Genomic DNA, 26,092 nt, shown 5'->3' with positions numbered 1-26,092 from the left:
ATTACCTGCATTCAGATTTAGCGTTATCCTTCAGGTCAGTCCTATGTTCATAATTAAAAATCTGTTTAAATGCCCGATGTATTATCTTGTCCTTTTAACAGTTAAGGGGTTTTCCCGTGACTGACAGCCCTAGTCAAAGCATTTGTCAGTTGCGTCTTGTTCCGTGTTCACAACAGTTCAGTCTTTTCAATGTAAAAGTCTTCGCTACTGACTGACACACTCATAAAGACAGTCTTTGCCGCCATCTAATGGCGTAATAATGTAACTTCTGTTGCTGTTCACGTCAGGGGCTTTTTTTTTTCTTCCGGCGGAAGGAAGGCTTTTAGTGATTTTACTTCATGAAAGTTGCATACCTATTTTTGGCTTTAATGTTTGTATTGTGTGGTAACCGTTTTAAAAGCAATAAGGTACTCGAGGCTAGTGCTGTATTGTGAATAAGTCATGGCTGAAAGGGTTGCAGGCATTGCCCTTCAGCCATTATTGCTTACATAAACTGTCATCTCCTAATGACTGAACGTTTGTCACTGCTTTTTTAATTTATAAATTTAACAGATTTAAAAAAAAAAAAAATCTGATACATTATCCCTTTAATGTACTATTACAAATAGATCAGATGTTTTAATATATATATTTTTTATTATCAGACACCACACTGTTGTCTCCAAATGACTGAAAGGTTGTCACTTCATTTTTATAGTAAATTTCAAGTAAGCAATGCTTTTTCTAACAATGTTTAAATTTCTTTTTATTTGTATTTATTTTTTTACTGTTTATCCCTTTAATGGGATTTATACTTTATTATAAATACATTAAATGTTTTTTATTCAGAATTGTACACAAAAAATCTTTTCACCTGTTCTGAATATCAGTTTTAATAAAAACTTACAGCTGAAACTCAAAAGTTTTCAAACAAATCCAACTATGCTTGTCAGAGTCTGACATTAACATTTTTTTTTTTTTTTTTACTTCTTCAGGCCATATTCTTCATATATTAACAGTAAAAATAAAATACAATAAATGTTATTTACAGTTTACATAGCTGCATGTGTATCATACCTGCAAACTCCAGACCGGCGAAAAAGGTGACGGATGGGGAATTTTTCTTCTAAAAATTTATTGGAATCAGCAGTTAAAATAGTTCCGGAAAATTCTGATATTAAAATAGAACTATATGTTGGGAGCAACATTGTTATGAAACAACACCAATGTCTATAGTAACAAAATAACCATAAAACTATGATTTAAACAACTTAAAAGGTTAAATAAAACAAGTTTTGAAAAAAATATAATGCTATTTCAATGTCAGAACGGAGATTTGCAGGTATGGTTTATGCCACATACAGTATGCCTGCATCTAAAAAAATACTGTGTTAAAAAGTTAGTTTTGCAATGCAAGTAAAACAAAAAAAGACACTTCAGTATAAGAACCATGTCAGCTCACATCTTTTACTGATGCACATTAATGATTTTTACAAAATACATGTATGGAAGTCCTAGAGCCTCTGCATTCAGAAGTGCAGTGAGAACGAGGCTCATGTTTGAAAGCAAAACAAGAGGCAGAAGAAACGTAGCGAAAGCTCAAGATTTTTTTAAATTAACTACATACAACTCTATCTCACATGAACATTAAACATGTATCATAAAACATAGCAATAAAATAGGCTTCTTGATAGAAAAAAATCTTATAATTTTCTTTTTTTTATAGTGAAGATTAGCCCTATCTATCGAACAACTTAAGAACTGCAACAACCTTACTTTCTCCTAATGCTGTCGGCTCAAACAAGGGCCTTCTCAGCTTTCATAAGTGCATTTCTGTCTCTAGAGCTTGGCTACTGCAAGGACAAAAATGACAATTCATAAAAGTACAGCTGAGAAGTGCAAAAATAGCTTATTAAAACCGTGGGGCTTTTGATAAAATGTTGACAGCAGTAAGCTACATTAAAAGAAACGTCTAAATGAAAGTGTATTGAACCAGAGTGCAAGGCAGGGCTCTGAACAGTTGAGAAAGTGAGATCCTTGGCATTTCGCTATCTATTTTTCACAATCCTCCTTCCAAAAACAGAACACACCCATTGGCATTGAACTTCGACAGCACTGAAACTCACACGTATATTGCAAGTTACTTTCGTAAAGCACCAGGTAATAAATAGGCTTGTACAAAATGACCCTCAAAGACACGCTGAATTCATTATGTTCCAAATAATGTACAATATTCAGGATCTCAACTGCACAATTTATGACAGTGTAGATCTTAAAAAAAGGAGATCCGCGTTCATAAAATGCAATGGCACCTCCGTTAGGTAAAATACGGGTAGAAACAGCACCCTGAATTGAGTCAAATAAATTAATGCAATTTGATAAAATTAGATATTTTTTATGAAATTGAATGTGATTTAGAGCGACTTCATGAACAGGATGTTCATGCTGAAGTGTTTTTATTTTTAGAGTGTGTGTGGCACAGTTTCACAGCGCTGAGGTTAAAAGGACATCACCACACCCAATGACAAAGCTGCATTCTGAGAAAGACACTGTGAAACGCCCTGCCTCGACTCCAGATGATATCAGAATAGATGGGTGAGTGGTTAAACCCATCCAGGTGTCCGACACCTGCAAACTGAACACGGCTGATATTGGCAGGGTGTGCTAGAGTCCGCTGGAAGAGTGCTGGTGGTTTTAGGTGAAGGCCGTGTCGTCGATGGCTACTCCATGATGGCTCGGTAGATGACGGGTTCGATGTAGTCACCTCTGTACCTGGAGTTGATCACTCGCTGTCTTTTGCTCTCCTGAACCTTCTTCTCTCCAAACATCCCGTCAAAACGCATGTCTGAGGCCTTAGACTGAATCACACACACACGAAAATCAATATTAGTGCCTGCACACTTTTTCAGCTGCGTTTATTTATTTTTTTTAATTATTTTTTTCCATAGTGATTTCAAAAAAAAAAAAAAAAAAAAAAAGAGTCTTAATTAAATAGTTATAAGCCATGAACCAAACCAACCAGCTACGAGCTGAATCACATTACAAAATTTGATTTGAAGCAAACAAGTATTTGAAAATCAGAAAAAAAGCCTTGATGGCTTTAATGAGGGGAAAGAACTACAATCCCATGAAGCATTGCGAACAGCATAAACAAATTAAAAACTATGGAGAAATATAAACACTATATGACATACACACAAAAGTATTTTGATAGCATAGCGAGATTGTTTCGATTACATTTGCTCACCGCAACTCTTTGATTGGTGGTATTTTCTGTACAGCGTCATGGGTAATGTAGTTTTCCACCAAAAATTCAGCTAATAAACACACTTACTTTAAAAATAAGTGGAAATAATGCAGACTGATGGCTTCAAGAGAAGCATATTCCATCGATTATCAACCTCGTAGCTCACAGTTGGTCTGACTTTAAAGGTTTATCGTTAAAAATCAATTTCCTTATGGAGAAAATGAATAGAGTTTTTACTTCCGGAACCCGACTGTTGAACTCTATATGCAGAAGATTATGAATTATTGCTGATTTTGAACTATAAGCTCAACGACTATGAAGTACTATCGTCACGTCACTATTTTTTATTTTTATTTGGGTATTTTTAAAATATTTAAAATATGGAGCTCACCAGACGAGATTTGACCCTCTTGGGCAGCTCTTCATCTAGGGTGTAGACGTCATCTCTTTTAGTTGTCAGCTGCGATCCGTCCTCAAACTCCACCTGAAGAGAAGCAGTAATTTACTAAACGGCTAAACGCAGACACGGGAACCTCTGCTTGAACTCTTCTCTGAGACATTTACCTGGTACATCTGAATGACATGAGCTGCCACGAATTTGGCTCCATAGACAAGACCATCCGTCCATCGGACCTGAACCACTTCACCCTGTGGTGGCGGACCCAGCTGAGCACAGTCTCGGTTCTACACAAAACCATTAATATACAATATTTATACAATATAAAATATTGTAGTCATAATTGGACAAAACATACACTACGGTTTAAAAGTTTAGAGTCAGTAATGTCAGCAATGTTTTTTTTGTTTTGTTTTTGGGAAAGAAAGAATATTTTTATTCAGAAAGGATGCATTAAATTGACCAAAAATAACAGTAAAGACATTTATAATGTTACAAAAGATTTCTATTTCAAAGAGTTTCAAAGAGCCCGATTGTTTTCAACATTGATAATAATCAGAAATGTTTCTTGAGCCGCAAATCAGCATAGTAGAATGATTTCTGAAGGATCATGTGACACTGAAGTGTGGAGTAATGATGCTGAAAATTCAGCTTTGAATCACAGGAATAAATTACATTTTACAATATGTTCACATAGAAAATGGTTATTTTAAACTGTAATAATATTTCACAATTTTACTGTATTTTTGATCAAATAAATGCAGCCTTGGTGAACAGAAGAGACTTCTTCCAAAAACATTTAAAAATCTTACTGACCCAAAAGTTAATCGCTAGTTAAAACTTTCAAGATTAATTTAATCATTCAATAACTTCTAAGATATTATTAATATGACTTTTCCAGGCCTGCAAAACTAAATATTCAAAATATAAAATATTCCCTGATACTTCCATGTTTTTCATGAATTATTAATTGGTAAATGTAGTTAAAAATGCATGTCTTGTCCCTTACCACAATGTCCTCTGGGAAAAGGTTATCACTGAAGGAGCCATCGTCAAAGTTGACCTCATAAAATGTCTCTTTTGTCAGCTGTATGACTTCACACTGGTAGTAGCGTCCGTTTTTGTGCTTGCAGATGACCTTCTGACCCACGCTGAGCTCTCGCATGGCTGCTTTATTACGCTGCAAAGGAGAAACAGACATCAGAGGTAGGGCCCTATGAAATCTGTTTTATTTCTTCCCAAATTCCGTATTATTTTTCCTCCAAATTCCATTTTATTCCATTTAAATTCTTCTGGAATTTGTTTTAAATGACCGATCATGGCATCAACATAAATGATGGTCACTTAGTGGATAGAAGGGTAGATGCTTTTCACAATAAAAGTAATATACTATTTATATCAGGGGCAAATTATCAAAGCAATGGTGGGTGGAGTTTGGGTGCACATTATGCAAATGACCACTGTCATAAATGTATTATTTTTTAATTATGGTTTGTGGACATATTCTGTCTATAGTGTCCCTAAAAAGTATTTGAACACTTACGCCTTGCTTAAAAATGTCTAAAAAAAGAAACAAGAAATAGGAAGTGACTTTTGGTCCATCTGTAGCAGCCACATCTAATTATAGTGCATTCATGTGTGAAATTGCAGAACCTCAGTGTTTCAGAGCTCAATACCTCTGATTGTACAGGCCCTTTGTGGCGGCAACAGGTGACGTAGACGACAAAGGGCCAGTTGTCTGGGTGCATGATGACGCCCGCAGCCTGTGCGCAGGTGGGATGGTATGAGGTGGGGCAGCGACCGTGAGAACACTGCACACAACAGCCTGACGTTTTCTTCATCCGCCGTTTGCAGTAGTAGCATTTCTATAAGCAGACACAATAAAAGCTCACAGGAAGTCAGCTTAGACTAGAGGAAGTGAGTCAGGACGAAAGGCCCCAAGTGCAGATATAAATAAAGTCAACATCCTAAAGTTACAAACTGCGGCAAAATGTGTTGTTCTCTTGCATTAACTGCACTCTTGCATTTAAGACACGTCAGGTTGTTGATTAATGGAGGTTTGGTGTAGAGCCATGTCGAGAAGTGAAATGTTGCTAAAGGGTGGCCCTTTAAATGCAAAAACTCACCAGTTTGAATCTCTGTAAGGGAATGCCGCTGAGATCCACGGGCGATCGTTCAGTGATGTTCACAAAGCGAGCTTCTAGCACTGCCACCGCACACAGGACGTGAACCCATCTGCGCATGGAGACAAATGTCAGGTTTATACAACATTAACAGATGCTGAAGAAAAAAGCACGATGAATCTCACAAAACCCCTTGTGTAATTACCATTATTTTCAGTGATGGTTTTGTATTTTTATTCCCACTGATTACTGCAAAAATGTTACAACTTTTGGGGGGTGGGGGTGAAATAATATGAATAATAATGTCAAAAAAAAATCTCAAACCAGTATTGTGTAATAAGCGAGGTTACATGGAAACAAAAAGGTTCTTGTTGGTCTAAAGCACACAAAATCCACAAAAACACAGCTAATGTAAGGGTCATTGGCTATGTGTTTCCTCAGTCCTGCCCTCTAATGGACTTTCATTTTACTTACTTGCCATTATTGGCTCTGTGTAATGCTCCTCCTCTCAACGAACATAGACAGCAACTCTGTCAAGAATCACAGATTCAAACATCATTGACATACAACACATCCTACTTGTCATTGAATGGAGAGATGAAAGATCATTATGTGTTTAATGCAGGTGTACAGTGGCCCAAGAAGTATTTGGACACTTAAATGTATGAATATCACTGTATTACAGAAACATCAAAGCAAGTGTCATTCATTTTAAAGAAAAATACACTGTTCAAGTAAAACATTTTCACAAAAAGAATACTAGGTGTTGTATTCTTATTTCATATACATATACAATATTTACAATATTTCATATACATATTTCAAACTGGCGTTCCTGTATGTTACTTGTATTTTTGTTCTTTTTGGTCTGTCTGCTGTCTGACTGTCTGCTTTCACTTTATGGAAAAGCACAAAATCTTATAGGGGAAAACTTCGAAGAAAGTTAAACAGGTTTTTAACAACAATAAGGATAGAATTTCTGGGTGAACTATTTCTTTATGTGTCCAAACATTTTTGGGCCACTATATGTAAAAGTGTTTATGTGTACCTCAGCGAAGGCGCTGGCTTTACAGCGGGCACATTTCCAGTCTTTGGAAATTCTCAGAGGGGCCACACCATAACAACCTAGAACAAACAGCACAAACTAAAAAGACTTTTCCTGACACAGTATGTTCAAATCTATGATGAGACCACTTATTTGTCCATGGTGCATCCTGGGATTTCAAACAGTACTGAAAAAGTTCACATGTATGCTGGACACTTGTTCCCTAATAGTCTATATTTTTTATTTAGAAAATCTTAATTTAAGGCATCATAACTGAAAGAAATTACATTAAAATCCATGTTATAACCAGACAAACTATACCATCATTCAAAAGTTTGGGGTCGGCAAGATTTTTTAATGTTTTCTCTTCTGCTCATCAAGGCTGCATTTATTTGATCAAAAATACAGTAATATAGAGAAATATTTTTACAATTTAAAATAAGAGTTTTCTATTTCTATGAATATATTTTAAAATGTAATTTATTCCTGTGATCAAAGCTGAATTTTTAGCATCATTACTCCAGACTTCAGTGTCACATGATCCATCAGAAATCATTCTAATATGCTATTTTGGTGCTCAAGAAACATTTCTGATTATTATTAATGTTGAAAACAGTAATAGAGCAGTTATTTGAAATAGAACTCTTTTGGTAACATTATAAATGTCTTTACTGTCACTTCTGATCAATTTAATGCATCCTTGCTGAATAAAAGTATTAATTTCTTTTAAAAAAATCTTAATGACTCCAAACTTTTGAATGGTACTGTATAAAATGGGGAACTATCCAGTATTGTGACAGGCCAGTACTCACTGGTGTGCACACGGACACTGCACAGGGAGCAGCTGATGAGCAGGCTGGTACCGTCCTCCTCCAGGTGGGGTGTGGACGGCTGGATATCTGCGCTGTCCTCTGTGGTGGTGGTGAAACATCTTTCTGGAATCAGAGGCTTGGTCCTTTTCTGACCCCCAGGCAGCACCACGGCCGGCTCACTCTCGCCCCCTTCAGACTGAACACAAACACATAAACAAGATGTTGTACAGGAAAGCACAGGAAGTGTCAGACATCTGTTACACTCCAGTGAGAGGAAGGAAATAAAAACAGATGTCTGAAACAGGCTGACATACCCGTTGATGTGCCTGGAAGAGCATGCACACAGCGCAGTACGGAGGCAGCAGACCCATCTCTCTGTTGTACTCTCTCTCTCTTTCTGGATTATAGGGTCTGTTCTGCCACAGCTGGGTCAAAGGTCGTGCCCAGGCCTCCCCGTCCAGTCCGTCCTCCTCTGATGCAGCCTGATCCTGCAGCTCTGCACATGCACACACAATCACAACATTCTTCATTCAGCAGATGCTTTTATGCATTTAGTAACTTTTCCGTTGTTAAAATACTTTCTGTCAAAGTTAAATGTGCAGTGACAACAGTCTGTAAAGCATTCTTATGGTGACTTCCTGAAGAGTCCAACACTGTGACTCTGTGGAACATTTCAACATTGCTCAGTTTGATCAGCCTGACATAGAAACCATGACTCAACTAGTGGTGTCATGAGCTTAGGGTAGGTCTGTCGATTTGCACAATGTGCAAATATTTGTCATTCTGTCTAGTGGTGCTAGTGCGTAGAAATTACACACTTCAAACACTTCAGACTGAAACTAATTAATAATAAAATAGTGTGGGAATCTATGCACAGCTGCTTCCGCATTTAACTGCACACGTGGAACTCGTTACTAACATGTTTTGTTTTAATTAGAGCTGTTGATTTAACGCATTAATTTAATTAATAATAATAATTAAAAAAAATAACACGTTAAAGTGACTGACACATTTAATGCCCCCACTCCAGACCTACATAGGTCATCTTATGTTTCATACAGGTGCTGGTCATATAATTAGAATATCATCAAAAAGTTGATTTATTTCACTAATTCCATTCAAAAAGTGAAACTTGTATATTATATTCATTCATTACACACAGACTGATACATTTCAAATGTTTATTTCTTTTAATTTTGATGATTATAACTGACAACTAAGGAAAATCCCAAATTCAGTATTCAGAGCTCTGTGTCCAAGCACATTAATAGAGAGGTGAAGGGAAGGAAAAGATGTGGTAGAAAAAAAAGTGTACAAGCAATAGGGATAACCGCACCCTGTAGAGGATTGTGAAACAAAACCCATTCAAAAATGTGGGGGAGATTCACAAAGAGTGGACTGCAGCTGGAGTCAGTGCTTCAAGAACCACTACGCACAGACGTATGCAAGACATGGGTTTCAGCCACTCTTGAACAACAGACAGCGTCAGAAGCGTCTTGCCTGGGCTAAAGACAAAAAGGACTGGACTGCTGCTGAGTGGTCCAAAGTTATGTTCTCTGATGAAAGTAAATTTTGCATTTCCTTTGGCAATCAGGGTCCCAGAGTCTGGAGGGAGAGAGGAGAGGCACACAATCCACGTTGCTTGAAGTCCAGTGTAAAGTTTCCACAGTCAGTGATGGTTTGGGGTGCCATGTCATCTGCTGGTGTTGGTCCAGTGTGTTTTCTGAGGTCCAAGGTCAACGCAGCCGTATACCAGGAAGTTTTAGAGCACTTCATGCTTCCTGCTGCTGACCAACTTTATGGAGATGCAGATTTCATTTTCCAACAGGACTTGGCACCTGCACACAGTGCCAAAGCTACCAGTACCTGGTTTAAGGACCATGGTATCCCTGTTCTTAATTGGCCAGCAAACTCGCCTGACCTTAACCCCCTAGAAAATCTATGGGGTATTGTGAAGAGGAAGATGCGTTATGCCAGACCCAACAATGCAGAAGAGCTGAAGGCCACTATCAGAGCAACCTGGGCTCTTATAACACCTGAGCAGTGCCACAGACTGATCGACTCCATGCCACGCCGCATTGCTGCAGTAATTCAGGCAAAAGGAGCCCCAACTAAGTATTGAGTGATGTACATGCTCATACTTTTCATGTTCATACTTTTCAGTTGGCCAAGATTTCTAAAAATCCTTTCTTTGTATTGGTCTTAAGTAATATTCTAATTTTCTGAGATACTGAATTTGGGATTTTCCTTAGTTGTCAGTTATAATCATCAAAATTAAAAGAAATAAACATTTGAAATATATCAGTCTGTGTGTAATGAATGAATATAATATACAAGTTTCACTTTTTGAATGGAATTAGTGAAATAAATCAACTTTTTGATGATATTCTAATTATATGACCAGCACCTGTACAGTTGTAGGGAAACAACTCACTGCATGACATAGCCTATAGAATGCAGTTAGAATGGCCCTAAAATTCAAGATATTGGGGCAAAAATGCCCCTGTATGAGTTTGTCTCATATTTATATATATGTCTCATATATATCGTGTGAAACATGGGTAATGATTATCACAAATGTGATACTGATTTTATACAACAGATTAATAAATACAAAGTTAATATTGTATTATATTTTAGACACCATATTGTCTGTTTTTGCTCATTTTTGCCAAGGGAAATATCACCCGAGCAACATACAGCAGTGTTTAGTTTCTGAATGAATCCACATTTTCAAGGAATCGGGTGAACCAGGAATGGCCCATTAAAGGATTAGTTCACTTTCAAATGAAAATTACTCCAAGCTTTACTCACCCTCAAGCCATCCTAGATGTATATGACTATCTTCTTTCTGATCAATCAGATGCACGTTCGTTACTATAGCAACAGCAGAAACCCAGCGTGTTTTCTTTCAGAATCATCATTAGAAATATGTTCCGTATAAAGAGAACAAAGAGGGCTTTTCTTACTATTCCGTGAAGAAAGGTTAGTTTAGGATTATTTGGGAAAGAGCATGTTATTCTAGGGTAGTCTCTCCATGTAAGCATTAGTATGTTTAATGTACCTGGAACATTTTAATAAGGTTGTGTAGCCTTTAACACTATTCTCCACTATAGTTAACTATGAACTAGGCCCAACAATACTTTTAAAGCCCTTTTAAAGTTTTGGCTTATGTAAATTTCCACAAATGCCAATTTTTATAGGTTATTAAAAAAGTTATGTAGGATCATTAAGAACTAACATGAACTAACATTAACAATGGACAAAAGGTTTTTTGTTTGTTTGTTTTTGCCCTTACTCGCTGACCTCCTGAAGGTTGCTGTGTTATTCTTACCCTGACTAAGACACATTGAGGGAAGCATTTCAATAACCCTATGAATGCATATTAAAATGCAGAATCGAATCGAATTAATCAATTTATAGATATTATGTTTTTTTAATTTTTATTTAACTTTTAATTTTTCTGTCTGAGTTTTGGTTTTAGTAATTTTAGTACTTCAATAATGTACACGTGCACACTGACCTTCATCACTGATGCTGTCCTTCATCAGAGGATGGTGCCTTGGGAGTCTGGGAAGTCTGTGCTGAGCTTCCACTGGACGTTCATCTTCTTTCTACAGGACGACACAGACTCACACTCATTATGCACAGCAGAGCTCGCAAACCCCCTAGTGATTCATGATGGAACAGCAGGGCGTTTGTGATTTTGTGACAGAAATACCAGTCAAATTAAATGTGAAAAAAAAAAACTATAGCTTTTAATTAATTTAATTTAATTTTATAGCATAAAAATGTAAAAATAATAATTCAGAACAAAGTTTGTTTTTGGATACAATAATTACACTAAGCACATAAACCTGCATAATCTCCACAGATAAATGCACTGAAATGCATTTGAGCATTTAAATTATTGTCATTCTTTTCATTCTTTTCAACTTTCCTTTCCATGTAAATTAGGCTTTCCTTTCCATGTAAATTATTTTATTATATTGCCTGGAGCAATTAACGTCACGCTAAAAAAAAAAATAACAACACCGTCACTCTACTTCTAATCATGAAAGCAGGTGGTACTCTGACTTTTATTAAGAGAGATGTTTGTGCATGTTTTAATTGATGACAGCAGTTATTCATCGGATGAGGAAGAGCACTGTAAGCATAAGGCACATATCCAGAGGTGAAGTAGTAGTGTGCAGTGTCATCATTTTAAACAGCTGCGACTGCGGTAGCGAAGTGATGCTGTACAGAACCAGTATTGTTTCCTAGCATGAGGTAATATACCACATCCTCTACAATCTAGTGCTCAGGGAGTAAAGAAGAAGAACTATGTTCAGTAGTACTTTTGTGGGTGTTTTTTCACTGCTAACTGATTTGCATTATAGAATGATGCAGGAATGAGTCCTAAAACTGAGAAGCAAGTTAGAATTTTTGAATTTCAAGTTCCCAAAGTCAATGGGTTTTTGGTTAAATCCCTGAAATAAGGTCTGTGGTTAACATAACCTCAAGATATTTTCACATTTTATTCTGTAACATAAAATGCATCAGTAATACCCCATTTGTGATCTTTTTGCTTGTCTTGAAAAAAGAGGCTAAATGAGAGGTTGTCTGTGACACTCATCTATTCACATGTTCGTTTTTACAGCTTTGTTGTGTTTATAATTGTGCTCTTGCAAACTATTCTTACTCAAACTTTCTAACTCAAACTTTTTAGTTTTAAATAAAGACAAAGAGTTGTCTGAAGATTAATGGTGGTGACGTTGAAGTCATGTGACCATGGTGTAGTTCGTTTATAGCCTAACTCTAACTTTTTACTTCTACCGATTAGGCATGTAACGTATCAAATTTTCATGTTGCGATAATTGCTGAAGCTTTAATCATGGTATACGGTATTATAGGGCCCTATGAAATCCGTTTTATTTTTTCCCAAATTCCGTTTTTTCCGTTTTAATTTTTCTGGATTCCGTTTTTTTCAGTTTTTTTTTTTTTTTTGGACTCCATTTCAATGGTTAAATTAAATTTTAGTAATCAAAAAGCATGTCTAATTAATGGAAATAATGAAACTTGTCCAATTTACCAACAATTTATTAAAAGTTTAACAAAAAATGACATTTTTTAGGGTCCTATGATATCCGTTTTATTCTTTCCCCAAATTAAATTTTTACCAAATTCTGTTTTCTGTTTTAACTTTTCTGGATTCCATTTTAATGGTTTAATTACATTTTAATAATCAAAAAGCATGTCTAAATAATTTAATTCTTAAAAACAACAAAATTTATTAATAAAAATAAAGTATTTTTATGAAATGTTTTTTTTTTTTCTCAGAAATTCTGTTCTGTATTTTAATTTTTCTGGCAATCAAAAATGCATACCATTTAATTTATCTTTTAATCATGAAATTCAACTTTTTTGTCAAACAATGTGCTGCACAACAGAGCTTTACTGTTAAAATTAAAACATGGAAGAAAAATTGAGGTTATTCCTTTAAAAGATAGTTTTTAATAATTTATTATTAAATTAATTATCTAAATTCTACTGTACAACACCAATATGTTTCTGTCAAGTTAAATCAAACTTTTATTTTGACGGGTTGCCGAGCTTTGAGTTTCTCTGTGTTCATGATGATAGTTTTCTCAAACGAAGCGGTTAAATGCTGATGAAGTGACTTTCAGAGCGGCTCTGGAGATGAATTTCGTGCGTTCATTTCCTCAAATAGTGAGTTCGCTTCAGTGCGTGTGCTTTCGCGCATGTGTGTGAGGTAAATGAAACCGCGATTCCGTGTCATTCATTTCAGAGGCACACAGACATGCAGGATACATATTTAATATTATAGTCTATTTGCGGTCTAATATTCACGGACACTTGTCTATATCGCGATTTGATTTAAGTGTACTGACCTGCTTTTTATTCATTAATCAAAAATTTGACAAATTCCGTGACATTTCACGTTATATACTAAATTCCATTTTTATGAATCATAGGGCCCTAGTATTATCACGATATTGAAGGTACAGAAGGTATTATTTTTTTGTTAATGTTAGTTAAAAGATACAACTGATCACTGTTAGTTTTAGCTCAGGTCAATTAAATTATAGTTACAACTTTTGATGTTAGTAATGTTATTAAACATTAACAAAGAAATTAACATTAACTAAGATTAATAAATGCTTTATAAGTATTTTTCATTTTCAGTTTGGTAATAATGAATTCACATGCTAACTAATGAAGCCTTATGTCACTAAGTTTTACTGAACAATAACAAATAATCAGAACATTTTCAATCATTATAGGGCATGTTGTAGTCCAGATCAAAATATAAAAATGTTTAAGTTAATAAATAGCCTATTAAGTATTTGAGTATTAAGTATTTGGTGCTGTGATGAACAACATTTCGATTTACAAAAACTGAATGGCTGTTTAAAGCATTTTAAATACTGTTCAGTAGCAGCTGCTTTGTTTACTGGTTTTCCGGGGTAACCGCTGCATTTCTGCTGTTCCATCAGCACCCTCTGCTGTCAGAGAGTGAATGTTCACTTTTATTCAGCGCGCTGCGCGTCTCCTTCACTCGTTCCACCATGTGCTTCTCGTGCACATTGGGCTTGTTTACATCTGAGTGCGTGTGTCCCTTTGACGCAGAATACAGCGGTTTTGTGCATTTTATACGGTTGATGGGGAAAGTATTCTTAAAATGTATTATTAAAATTTGAATAATTCATAAATAATTATTCACGGTATTTTGAAATGTCTGCAATAACAATATTGCGCATATTCATTATCGTGATAAATGGTTTTACTGAATATCGGCACATGTCTACTTCCGATTGTATTTAGGCTTCAAAATTCATAAAAGTTGTATTCATCTGTGAAGGTTATCATGATGAACGGAACATTTAAGAATCAAACACTTTTGTTGTTCACTTTTGTTATTTCCTGCAAAAATCCAAAAGCCAATGGAAAACCCTATTGGTTTCTTGTTAAAGGAACCAGGGTGTAGTGTTGTCAAAAGTACCGACTTCGATACCAAGTCGGTAGTGAAATTTTAAAAATGTGACGCTTTGAGAGTTGTTGAGCATATTTGTAAACATCTCTGATTGGCCATTTTGTTCACGTGCTCATCAGATATGTCTGTAATTGGCTACAATGATCAACACTTCAAAAACATATTTTGTTTTTGTAAATTGTAAATTGACATCAATGACGCTCTTCACTGAGCGCTTACACAGATACACACGGGAGAGTTTAGCAGGCATCTATTAATGGAACGGTCCGCTGATAGACGCCTATTTTCAAGCGCACCTGCTTTCAAAACGCTTTCAAACTCAAAGACCTCTGTGTGCTTTCAAACGCTCCTGTGCGTTGATCATCTTTTTAGCCAATCACAGACATAATGTATATGTTGAGCGTGTGAACACAATGGCCAATCAGAGGTGTTTGCAAATCGACTCACCAGTGCTCAAAGCGTCACATTTTTAAAATTTCAGTATCGACTTGGTATCGAAGTCGGTACTTTTGACAACACTACCAGGGTGACGCTAACTTCTGGGTTGGTCTAAAAAATTACATCATCGCAGCAGTCAATCCCTTTAATGAATCAAGTGCCTAAACAACAGAGACAGACGGCATTGTACGTACCTTACTGTCCTCTTGCGAATCACTATCAGAGTCGCTGTCTCTGTATCTCTCATGCCGACTGCGTGGCTCGGGATCGCTGTAATCTCCCTTAGCATAGCTGTGGACGTGTAGCACCTCTGCTGGGCTCAGCGTTCTCTGGAAGATGTGCTGGACTGCGGGCAGACACACTGGACTACTGCCCACTGACGCAGAGCTACACCACGATTCTGCAAGCTTAGGATTGATGGTGCTGCTGCTGGATTCTGTGATAACATCATATGTGAGGGCGGAGTTAATGCAGGGCTCGTGTTGAGGGCTGTTGCTGGGTTCTGATTGGACATCACAGGTGGGGGCAGAGTTAATGCCAGGCTCACATGGACTAGGGCTGATGGTGTTTATAAAGCTGCTGCTGATTTCTGATTGGACATCACAGGTGGGGGCGGAGTTAATGCCAGACTCACATGGAATAGGGCTGATGGTGTTTATTGTGCTGTTGCTGGGTTCTGATTGGACATCACTGGTGGGGGTGGAGTTAATGCCAGGCTCACATGGACTAGGGCTGATGGTGTTTATAAAGCTGCTGCTGATTTCTGATTGGACATCACAGGTGGGGGCGGAGTTAATGCCAGACTCACATGGAATAGGGCTGATGGTGTTTATTGTGCTGTTGCTGGGTTCTGATTGGACATCACAGGTGGGGGCAGAGTTAATGCCAGACTCACATGGAATAGGGCTGATGGTGTTTATAATGCTGTTGCTGGGTTCTGATTGGACATCACAGGTGGGGGTGAAGTTAATGCCAGACCCACATGGAATAGGGCGGATGGTGTTTATAGTGCTGTTGCTGGGTTCTGATTGGACATCACGGGTGGGGGTGGAGTTAATTCCAGACTCAAAAGGAATAGGGCTGATGGTGTTTATAATGCTGTTGCTAGGTTCTGATTGGACATCACAGGTGGGGTCAGAGTTAATGCCAGACTCACATGGAATAGGGCTGATGGTGTTTATAATGCTGTTGCTGGGTTCTGATTGGACATCACAGGTGGGGTCAGAGTTAATGCCAGACTCACATGGAATAGGGCTGATGGTGTTTATAATGCTGTTGCTGGGTTCTGATTGGACATCACAGGTGGGGGTGAAGTTAATGCCAGACCCACATGGAATAGGGCTGATGGTGTTTATAGTGCTGTTGCTGGGTTCTGATTGGACATCACGGGTGGGGGTGGAGTTAATTCCAGACTCAAAAGGAATAGGGCTGATGGTGTTTATAGTGCTGTTGCTGGGTTCTGATTGGACATCACAGGTGGGGGCGGAGTTAATGCCAGGCTCACACGGACTATGGCTGATGGTGCTTATTGTGCTGTTGCTGGGTTCTGTGGTGACATCACAGGCGGGGGCGGAGTTAATGCTGTGCTGAGAGGAGATACTGCTGGTTACAGATACGAGGGGCGTGACATCAGCGGGAGAGATGTCATTGGAACAGGAATGGGGTGTGACGTCACTTGGCTGAGCATCAGTGAGCTCAGTTGTCAGCTCACTGTTTGGAGTGATGTCATCGGGCTTGCTTTGGACATCACAGCTTTGAGTGACATGTCCAGACTGAGAGGCATCACTGCTCGGAGCCACATCATCACCGATGCTGTTTGTGGATTGTGAGGATGAGGTGACATCGCTGGGTTCAGAGAGAGTGATGTCATCTCTTTGCTGCGTTGTGATGTCACTGCTGGAGGTGGGGTTTGATGGTGAGAGCTCCGCCTCCATGTAAGGAGGGGCTTGATTCTCTTGCTGCTGTGGAGGAGGCGTGTCTGTCTCCATGGTCTCCTCAGCTTTAACATCACCTACAGAAACACACATTGGTCGTTTTAGTATTTTTATTATAGCATCGCCCAGTATCATATGCTGTATATGAGGCTCTACCTGGGTCAGCGGAGATGGATTGCTCTTTCTCGTCACCTGTCTCAGTCTGGCTGAGTTTGGCTTTCTTTTTCTCAACTTCCTCCTCTTCTACTTTCACTTGATTGTCATCTTCTTTTGCTTTGTTGACAGTGCTGGGTCTGAGCCGCTTCTGCCCCACGTTCTGCTTTGGACTGCTGCTGTATGAAGAGAAGGGAGATCAGAGATCAATATACTTTTTTTTTTTTTTTTTAATTCATGAACCATCCCCACTGTGATGTCACCCTCAGTAGAACTGGGAGAAATTCTTGTTATACCATAATGATAAAAAAAAAAAACATTTTCATAGTGTATTTACAACTAGTTTCCGAAATGTAACAGACGTTTTGAATTAAACTTTGTATTTCAACTTTAGTAGGTTGAAATTCTAATTATTGTGTAGTTTTCTAATAAGGCACCATATCTTCTAGCATATCCTTCAACAGTGTTTACTTCATAGCAGTGCTATTTGAGTATTATTTATATAGGCCTACTATTATAGTATTCATTAAAGGCGTCTAGGGATGCACTGATCCGATACTCAGATGGGGTATCAGCTCCGATACTGCCATTTTTGCCGGATCGGGTATTGGCCGGATGGGTGCGATCCAAATCCGATATTGTGCGTGTACTATTCTGTGTTATTGTTAAGCTCCACAAAAGGCACAAAAACATTAAAAAGCACCATAAAGTTTTCGTGCACTATATTCCAAGTGTTCTGAAGCCATTCCATAGTTTAATTTGAGGTACAGATGAATATTTAAGTCGTTAAATTACAGTTCACGTAAATGTCTCCCTCCGCTGCGGCTGTCAGTCATTCTCAATTCAGCATTCAAACTGCGTGTCACGTTTGGTTACGTTAGTCAACACAATGAAACTCTCTCCAAGATGAATCAATGTTCCTATTATTATACTTCATCTGTAGACAACGATACCGGTAATACAACACGCATCAATATATCTTCACTTTGTGCTTTGAATTTTTCAATGCGGCGCGCTGCCGCTGCGTGCTGTGACTCCATGTTGCTTCAAGCGCATCATTCTGCACACGGGATGCGCATAAGCGCTTTGTGCCGCTCTGTATGGGAGCCGTTCATATTATAATACTTTTGCACAATGAAAGATTGTTAGCATTTTTTGTTCTGTCCTATATATCATTAAAAAAAAAACTCTGCTATAAATTTAAAAGAAATGTCTTTTAATTTTATAGTATAGCCTATATTTATATATAAATATATTTAGTTTATGTTATATGACTCAAACATTCATGAAAAACAAGCCATGAGTCATGAATGAAGGAATCAGCTGGACTCCTGTTTATTTTGAATGTCTACCAAGCTAGTGAAGCTATTGGTTTATTTACAGTTGTTGCACTGATGCACAATTATTTAATAAATAATTCACTACATTTGTGTCTGTTTGTTATTTTGTTTTACAAAGTTAGGAAAGTAATGTTTAAGTCAAGCCTGATGCCTTGCACAAAAGAATGATCCCAGTTTCTTCCACACAATGAGGGATACAGTTTATTAGGTAATTCAGCACTTTTTTTATTATTACTTGAATATCGGATTGGTATCGCTATCGGCCGATACTGAATCCCAGGTATCGGAATCGGTATCGGAAGCGAAAAACGTGGATCGGTGCATCCCTAAAGGCGTCATGATATGGATTTTTTTTAAATTATTTTAATATGTTCCTTGAGGTTCACTCATAATGTTAATAAAGTTTTTGCACACACACACAAAAAAACAAATATATATGCGGAAAAATTATTTTCAACCTTCATTCTGAGCCTCTGTCTGAAATGACCCGTTTTTAAAGGGGCGGTGATGCAGCTGCTGACAGATCCAATACAGTTGGCTGCTACATCTTTCAACAAAAGTTTCTTCGCAAACTTTCCATTACACTCTGCCTCATTTACAGAACTCAGAACAAACATAATCCTTCAACGGGATCCGGGACGGCATTAAAATAAACCATCTACTTGTTTCCGATACTGGTATCCTTCTGAAGTCTGTACAGAGGCGCAAATTAGCTGTTTAAACTGGACGTGTCAAAGAGAACTTTCGCTCTTCCATTTGTCCTGTTGTTGACAGACTCAAGTGTGTGGAGTCTATCATAAACTGAACATGCATTATATTTTCAGTTCATTTAAATATTAATTTAGGTTGTGTTTTTGTACTTTTTATTTGTTTTTGTTTTTTTTAGTTTTTTAATTTCTATTTAGTTTTTAATACGTTTTATTTCAGTTTTAGTAATTTTAATCCTTAAACTTATTTATTTCTGTTAGTTGCCAAAGCAGTTATTTGCCAAACTTTTTAAAGTTTGTTTTCATCTGTTTTTTTTTTAACTTTATTTAAATTAAGAAAAGCAATTTTACTTTTTTAATTTACTTTTAGTTAACAATAACAAATTTGTGTTCTTAATATTTTCATTGTGTTATTTTGTAACAATTATATAAAAACAATAAGGCATTTACCATCATGATGATGCAATGTGAATAATATCACTTTGCTGTGTGTCATACCTCAGCTGTCACTATACACACGTGTGAAAATGTATTTGCACACGTGTGCTGCTGTGCAAATACATTTCTTTCTTTCTACACACCTGTTGATTTGCTCTGATGTGCTGCTCGGTTCTTCATCACCAACAGGCTTTTTCTCCTCTACCTCCAGCTCTCCTTTCTCTGCTTCTGTTTTCTCCTTTCCACCATCTGTTTCTCTTTTCACCTCCTTTCCAGACAATGTTTCTGCGCTGTCTTCCTCTCCACCATCCATGTTAGCTTTCTTCTCCTCTCCAGTCTCTGCTTCTCCTCTCTCCTCCTGCATATCTGCTTTGTTGCTATCGCTGAGCTCTCCCTTCTCGTTCTCCGTCTTTCCGTCTGTCAGGAGCTCTGACACCTCTGGTGTGGGCTTTGAGTGGTCAATGGGCGCATTGTCCTTTCCTGCTTTCCAAAGTTTATAACGTTCTGGTTGGAACTTGCGAACAAACACATCCATGGATATCTTCACCATGTCCTTCCGGCAGGAACACTGAGAAAGAGACACACATCAGCAAACAAAAACATACGTGCGGTACTATTCTCAAAGGGATAGTTGACCCAAAAATAAAAATTTTGTCATATACTCACCCTCAAGTTGTTCCAAACCTGTATAAATTTCTTTGTTCTGCTGAACACAAAGGAAGATATTTGGAAGAATGTTTGTTACCCAGCAGATCTCGCCTCCCCCCATTGACTACCATAGTATTTTTTTTTCCTAATATGGTATTCAATGGGGGGCGAGATCTGCTTGGTTACAAACATTCTTCCAAATATCTTCCTTCATGTACAGCAGAACAAAGAAATTTATACAGGTTTGGAACAACTTGAGGGTGAGTAAATGATGACGAAATTTTCATTTTTGGGTGAACTATCCCTTTAAGATCCAAAAACTAAATCAAAACTGAGGTTAAAATAACATACTAATGTTGCCAGTTTGCCATAATCTATCCAGCGCTGGGTGGCGAAGTTGGTGGATTCTGCACAGTTGAAGCCATGGTTAAACCCAGTGTGATATCCATATGGGAAGGTCACAATGAACTGACCTGCTTCCTGTGTGACCTAATGAATTAAGCAGAAAGAAGTCAAATCATGAGATTAAAATAAAGAATGACATGATAAGATGATAAAAACAAGGTAACTAACCTTCTCAAAGGGTATTCCATACTTCCTCAGAATTGACGGTGAAATTAAAGTCATTTTGTGTCGCAAGAAGGCTTCACAACTTTGGGCGCTTCCAGGAAAAAATCCTGCATGAATGAAAATGAGAAGGGTCTTGAGTTAATGAGCTGCTGAAGAAGAGGAGGAACTAATAATATGTTTTCAAAAGACCACTGTACCTTTAGCAAGACGCTCCAATCTTTTCCCATGCTCTGGAGGCACAACGTACCTGCAGAAGATAATAATGCTTTGGTAATAATGCATTTGATATCTCTTTAGGACAGTATGAATATTATTAGGGTCTGTAAGCTTTATTGTTTATAAAAGAAGTCTTTTCTGCTCACCAAGGCTGCATTTATTTGATCAAAAATACAGTAAAAACAGTAATATTGTGAAATATTGTTACAATTTAACATAACTGTTTTCTATTTGAATATGTTTTAAAATGTAATTTATTAATGTGATCAAAGCTGAATTTTCAGCATCATTACTCCAGTCTTCAGTGTCACATGATCCTTCAGAAATCATTCTAATATGCTGATTTGCTGCTCAAGAAACATTTCTGATTATTATCAATGTTGAAAACAGTTGTGCTGCTTCATATTTTTGTGGAAACCATGAAACATTTATTTTTTCAGGTTTTTTTGATGAATCGAAAGTTCAAAAGAACAGCATTGATCTGAAATAGAATGTTAAAAATGTCTTTAATAAAAATAAAAAAGCAATGATTTCTTTTATAAAATCTTAAAAACATTTTTTTTTGAATGGTAGTGTATATGAACAAATGCTACATTCCCTTTGATTCCTATCTGTAAATGCACATATTACACACAAGCTGTGACAGTACCAGGATTTGGGTTCTCCAAAGTGAAGGTAGTTAATGCTGTAGAGATCCATGTCCTCTGTGTGCCAAGCGAATGTACTCTTCCACATCCCGAAATAAAGATATGGAGTGTTTACTCCTTTGATTGTGATTCCACTCTCTCTCTCCACGGTGTCCAAAATAGTGTTGAGATGACCAATATTCCACTCCGTCACGTCCTGTATACAGTCACATATATATTTGTAATCATTGTATAGCACTATTATGATACTGTGTTCAGGGGTTGTAACTGAAATATAGTAGTGAAGAATATTTCATTAACGAAAAGGGCAGATTACTCACTGGATCATAGAGGGTTCCACTGACATCTGCTCCATATAATGGTGGATTGAATGTTAAATTCTTCCAGAATTTTCTCTCCAGTTCATCAAAATCAGCATATCTGGGATTACAGAACCTGCAGTCGAGTAGGAGAATCATTTTATTAAACAGTGACATGAAGTCAACATGATATGACATTCTCAATGCATTTTTTCTGTGACGTATCTCACAGAGTAAAAAAACAATATACTGTGCACAATAATGTTGGGCAGGATATGTTTTTATGCCTCAAGATTTGAAAAGTAGGCTTTTCAAATGTTTCTCTGTTCAATCCGACTTACACTACCTTTCAAAAGTTTGGGGTCAGTACTTTTTTTGTTGTTGTTTTGAAAGATTAATACTTTTATTCAGCAAGGATGTATTAAAATGATCTAAAGTGACAGTAAAGACATTTATAATGTTACAAAAAAAATTCTATTTTCAAATAAATGCTGTTCTTTTAACGTTTCTAGTCATCAAACAATCCTGAAAAAACGAGCAGCACAACTGTTGATGAAAGTAATCAGAAATGTTTCTTGAGCAGCAAATCATATTAGAATGATTTCTGAAGGATCATGTGACACTGAAGACTGGAGTAATGCAGATCACAGGAATAAATTCCATTCTAAAATAAATATTCAATTAGAAACGGTTATTTTAAATTGTAATAATATTTCACAATATTACAGTTTTTATTTTTGATCAAATAAATGGAATGGTGAAAAATCTTACTGACCCCAGACAAAAAAGAAAAAGTCACATCATCGGTGGAGAATGTTATTACTTTAGAAAATAATGTGCACTGATTAATCCTGTATGATAACATCAGGAACATTTGTTAAAGTCTTTAAAGAATTCTTTGGGCATTAGGATTCAATTGCATCTAAATGTATCAGCATTTTCTGCTCACTTGTCTGTGTTGGCTGTTTTGCGGAACTCGCGGACTGTCATTGGCTTCTTCTGGATGTTGTACTGAGTGAAGAGACCTGATTGGCCAGTGACCACCTGTTGAATAGGGGCGGGAATCACCAGATCATCAATGTCATCATATGTGCGCCGAGGCTTCCAATCCTTTGGTGGCACCACCTGCAACAGACAAACACAGCAATGAGCAGTGCAAACTTCCATCCACAGCACGAAAAGAATCTCTCGCAGCAATTTGAGCTGAATGAAAATCTTATTCAACAAAGAGCGGCTAACCTTTGCCATCCCGGCTCTGTGAGCCCCCTGCGACTCCATATATGCAATGTATCTGTTGAAGTCTTTGAACTCCTCTTTTGTGGGATGAAAGGTCATGATCCTGATGGCAGGACTCTGGGAGCTTTGAGAGACAGAGTCCGAAGCCATTCTGTCACTTGGACTGTAAGAAAAACATGAAGAATTCAGCAACAAAAATTTTCGTCAACAAAATCCATAACATGACATTCTATTTTTTTTTTTTTTAAAGTCATGCAACAACTACACCACAGAAACACTGGTGGGTAAAACTTACATTTACATTACATTACATTACATTTTTCTCCTAACAAGTGTCTTGCTCCAGAAGACATCACCTGACCAACTACTAAACTCCACAAGTAAATCACCACCTCTACTATTACTACTACTAGTGGTCAAGGTAGTAATATATTCATGATAACTTACAGCAATTCAGAATATCGGCATAATAAGGAAAAGAGAAATAAAAATATAATATACAAGTCAAAGTTTAAAGGGATAGTTCACCCAAAAATTACAATTTTGTCATCATTTACTAACCCTCAGGTTGTTCCAAACCTGTATAAATTTCTTTGGTCTGTTGAACACAGAGGAATATATTTTGAAGAATGTGGGAAACTGAACAATTCTGGGGCACCATTGACTTCCATAGTATTTTTTTTTTCCTACTATGGAAGTCAATGGTGCCCCAAAGCGGCTTGGTTACAAACTTCCTTCAAAATATCTTCCTTCGTGTTCAGCAGAACAAAGAAATGTATACAGGTTTGGAACAACCTGACGGCTACTGAATAGTTACATAATTTTCATTTTTGGGTGAACTATCACTTTACATCATTTAAAAATAAATATTCATTTAAATAATAAAAAGCTCAATTTCAAAAACTATATTTCATGTTTAATTAAAAATCTAAAAATATAAATAAATCTATAAAATAATTATAAAATATGTTTTTATTTAATTATATTAATAAATATATATATATTTTTTAAATATTACTATTTATATTTAATTATACTTATAACCAATAATAAGAACAGAAAAAGTGTAAATATTCCAACTTGTTGGATCGACTAAACTAAACTAAAAACAATTATTTAGAAAAACAACAATAAAACAGCAGTTAATAAGACAATATTAATTAAGTTCATATTGATTTAAACTGGAACAACTAAAATAAAACAACTTTTGACAGTTGACAACATGCACTTTACTGACAGAAATAAACTTAATGAATTGTTTAATTTAAATCAACATTATATGAAAAACTACATGCATTTTTTTTTTTACACATAAATACATAACTAAACTCTTCTATTCAAGCTCACGGTATATAATAAAAACATTTACCCACTGTAGAGTTTAATAACTGTTATGATTATAAATGTTAAAGCACATGTAAACTCTCACTAGCATGCTAGCTGACATTAGCCAGATAAACGCATAATATATGATCATTCAGAAAGTTTAATCAGAAAACATTACACTATGAATCTGTCAGGATCTCATCATCCGGTTCTGCTCAGGACCATTTAAAGTTCTGACCCCGAAATCTCTTAAACTCACAGCAAAAAACAACAACAAATACACACTGACGGCTAAAGCCGCTCAAATGAACACAAACTTACTCCTGTCACAGAAACACGCCGCTTCAGCTCAACACACACATGCTCATATCCATTTACACAGTGTAATTAAAGGCCTTTTTAAGTGTATAACTGTGTTATTACATGAATTATTGATCCGCTCCAAACTTTGATGAGCCTGGTGGCTAACTACTGTAAACACCGACATTCACGCACTAAAACACACATGAAATTACACCACACACATAAAAACCCGATCATATGTGTCAGGAGAGGACGAGAGGAGTTTACTCACGGGTGTCGCGGGCTCAGCTGAGGGATGTTGAGGGCGCAAACTCAGAAAAACAGCGCAGAAAAAGACGCTTACTGTTCAGACATGTCCTCCATTAGAGTGCAGCGCGACTGCGCATGCGCGCACACTGTTTACAAAGATGGAAGAAGGCGTTCCCCTGCGCGCGGCCCCTAATCAACGCACTGCACATGGACCCTACGGGGCCATTAGATAATACGAAAAATTTGTAGGTATAATATAGATTATAGATAGGGATATAGGGATTCACTCCACATCTGATATGGGGCCATATAATATATAATATGGATCATGGGGCCATATAGATAGCTATAGAATAAATAAATTTATACAGTAGATTAATGTATAACACACTCTATTTAAGTCCTATGAGATCTCTATATATCCAACACAGAACCTTATAGATATTTATTTTATATATTGTTTGTATACATCATGTAACCCTGTGGGACTATAGACGCTATCCATGCATCTCATATAAAGTTACATAGATGTGAAAATTTAGATTGTACAGATAACATGATGTACCTACTGTCCTATAGTGTTTATAAATAGTTTATACATAATATTTCAACTTATATAAAGCTCATATAGTCTGTACATATGCATCATAGAGTCATATGAGTGAGTAGCCTATACGGTATATGAATGTTATATTATTTGAGTCATATGGATGCAAACATAAATTAGTTTATACTCCCACAGAATATATAGGTTAGGTTAAATCCATATGCAATTTAGATGTGATATATTGTACAAATATAGCTATAGACTTGTGTGTATAAACCACACCCTAGATCTTTATAGAGCCATACTGCCAATGTGAATATATAGATTACATGAATTATAGACATTATTTCACTCTTCTCATAGAGCCGTAGAGATACAAATATATTAATTCAATAGATAATTTATATTACTTGTGCATGAAGAAACATACCTCTGTGTACTGCA

General features: G+C 36.7%; 1 protein-coding gene across 2 annotated transcripts; it reads right to left on the bottom strand.

The window, feature by feature from the left end:
- Positions 1–1,432: 1,432 nt before the first annotated feature.
- On the bottom strand, positions 1,433–25,283 carry kdm4aa (lysine (K)-specific demethylase 4A, genome duplicate a). Of its 2 annotated transcripts, none has more exons than XM_051896888.1 (22): positions 25,124–25,283; positions 23,227–23,386; positions 22,937–23,112; positions 22,009–22,123; positions 21,691–21,884; positions 21,023–21,072; positions 20,829–20,932; positions 20,607–20,744; positions 19,751–20,175; positions 17,126–17,298; positions 15,230–17,046; positions 11,127–11,217; positions 7,918–8,099; positions 7,604–7,799; positions 6,795–6,871; positions 6,221–6,276; positions 5,750–5,858; positions 5,300–5,488; positions 4,633–4,803; positions 3,791–3,910; positions 3,618–3,710; positions 1,433–2,837 (listed from the first exon to the last, which is right to left on the bottom strand). In XM_051896888.1, the coding sequence occupies exons 2-22, from the start codon at positions 23,371–23,373 to the stop codon at positions 2,700–2,702; spliced, it is 4,761 nt and encodes a 1,586-aa protein (XP_051752848.1). In that variant the 5' UTR covers positions 23,374–23,386; positions 25,124–25,283; the 3' UTR covers positions 1,433–2,699. The 2 variants fall into 2 exon arrangements, with proteins under 2 accessions (XP_051752848.1, XP_051752846.1); XM_051896886.1 differs by having other exon boundaries at positions 17,126–17,301; positions 25,124–25,282.
- Between the last annotated feature and the right edge of the window lie 809 nt (positions 25,284–26,092).

This window comes from Ctenopharyngodon idella, chromosome 6, assembly GCF_019924925.1.
Source record: "Ctenopharyngodon idella isolate HZGC_01 chromosome 6, HZGC01, whole genome shotgun sequence".
Taxonomy (NCBI): domain Eukaryota; kingdom Metazoa; phylum Chordata; class Actinopteri; order Cypriniformes; family Xenocyprididae; genus Ctenopharyngodon; species Ctenopharyngodon idella.
The sequence above is the reverse complement of the archived record's forward strand: the minus strand, read 5'-3'. Positions and strand labels throughout refer to the sequence as shown.

Coding starts and splice junctions, on each gene's coding strand:
- kdm4aa (XM_051896886.1), bottom strand. CDS start 23,373: ATGGCTTCGGACTCTGTCTCTCAAAGCTCCCAGAGTCCTGCCATCAGG. Junction 6,872..7,603: donor CAGTGTCCGTGTGCACACCA/GTGAGTACTGGC, acceptor TGTTTGTTCTAG/GTTGTTATGGTGTGGCCCCT. Junction 5,859..6,220: donor CACAGAGCCAATAATGGCAA/GTAAGTAAAATG, acceptor CTCCATGCGCAG/ATGGGTTCACGTCCTGTGTG.